At 47.8% G+C, this 1,532-nt stretch overlaps 1 protein-coding gene across 1 annotated transcript in view; it reads right to left on the bottom strand.

Moving 5' to 3' along the window:
• Positions 1-366: 366 nt before the first annotated feature.
• KCNMB4 (potassium calcium-activated channel subfamily M regulatory beta subunit 4) overlaps positions 367-1,532 on the bottom strand; it is a 107,044-nt gene continuing 105,878 nt past the window's right edge. The window contains exon 3 of the mRNA XM_004700450.2: positions 367-896. Within this exon, the coding sequence (XP_004700507.1) occupies positions 728-896 (169 nt within the window). The 3' untranslated portion in view covers positions 367-727. The remainder of the gene's footprint in view (positions 897-1,532) is intronic.

The following is a 1,532-nucleotide window of genomic DNA, read 5'->3' on the forward strand; positions in this document are numbered from 1 at the left end:
GGAGAAGCAATGAGTTAGCAAGGGTCAGTGTGGGAGGATATGCTTTCCAATCACTGAGCGTCCCTTGAGGATGAGTCGCAGAAGTGACCAGAGACTGGGTTGTGTGTATATTCCTTTATCAAACAGGGGAGTCAAAGGTACACTTTCATATTGGGAACCGAGGAGCATACAGCGAGGTTAAGATGTGGACAGGAATCCTCACATCCAAGAAAAAGTGTGATCAAGCAAAAGCAAATGAAACCAGGGTGGGAGGTGTGTGTGTGTGTCGGGGGGGCTTTTCACCAGGTGGTTTTAAGAAACCAGGGGCAGTGTGTGTGTGTTTCACCCAGTGGTTCTAAGCATTAAAAAAATGAAATTGAAAAAGAACACAGACCACTCTGTTTTAATGTTTATCAATAGCATAAATCACAATGGTTTGTATACTACACTGTACAAATTATATACTGTACTCTTCCAAAGAAAATGAACATCTTAGAGGAGTTCCTGAAACGGCTACTCCATACAGCTAAGAGCGTGACCCGCCAACCACCTCTACCACACACAGAATATAATCTACGAGCGCCCAAGTCTTCCAGCGGTGCCTGTTTCTGCTGCCATCGAGGGAAGAGGTTCCTGGAGACCTCTCGTGGCCCCTTCCGTCTCCTGCGCCGGCAACAGGTGTCCCGCAGGACGGTGTGCACTGATGGGTGCAGCTTCTGTGCTCTGCTCTCCACAAGCCTACTCCCCTTTAAGAGAACTTGCGCTTCTTCATGGCTTCTGCCTTGACCGCCAGGCTCTTGGCACAGATGGTCAGGAGCACAATGAGCACGCCCACCACAAATGTCACCAGGGGCCAAAGGAAGCAATGCAGGAGGACGATCTCGTCATGCGTGCGATGCAGAAGCACGTCATCTGGCCTGCAAGACAGTGGAGGGGAAAGAAAGTCAAAGACCTTGGCATGTCATTGAAAACTCCTGACATCCTGGAGTCCGAGTGGCTTTTCAGCCCAGAGGGAATATTGTCATTGAACTTAACCTCCTGGAAAGGCCTTGCTTGGACTGCAAATACTGATCTCCGTGCGTTCAAAATGGTTTGAGACACAAAATGGTTTGAGCTCTTGAATCAAGTATTCAAGTCACTGGGGCAAATCCGCATGTTATTTGTAATGTCATTTACACGTTCCAGATTGTCAAAAGTGTTATTGTCCTGTGCTATCAAGTCGACTCCAGCTCAAGTTGTTGTTAGGTGTTCTGTTCTGACCCAGAGACTCTGTTCTGACCCATAGGGACCATATTCCCAACAACAAGACACCACATGGACAGGCCAACTTCACCACTGTTCCTGTGCTTCAGCTCACTGCTGCAGCCCCGGTTTCAATCCATCGCCTTGAGAACCTTCCTCACTTTTGCTGCCCCTCCACTTGACCAAGTATGATGTCTTTTTCCAGGGACTGGTATCTCCTGACAATAAGCTTAAAGTATGTAAGATGCAGCCTTGCCACGCTTGCCTGTAAGGGGCATTCTGGCCTTACTAGTTTTTAAAAAAAATCATTT

Source organism: Echinops telfairi, unplaced genomic scaffold (genome assembly GCF_000313985.2).
Source record: "Echinops telfairi isolate 266 unplaced genomic scaffold, ASM31398v2 ScPeMD7_2;HRSCAF=8, whole genome shotgun sequence".
NCBI lineage: Eukaryota > Metazoa > Chordata > Mammalia > Afrosoricida > Tenrecidae > Echinops > Echinops telfairi.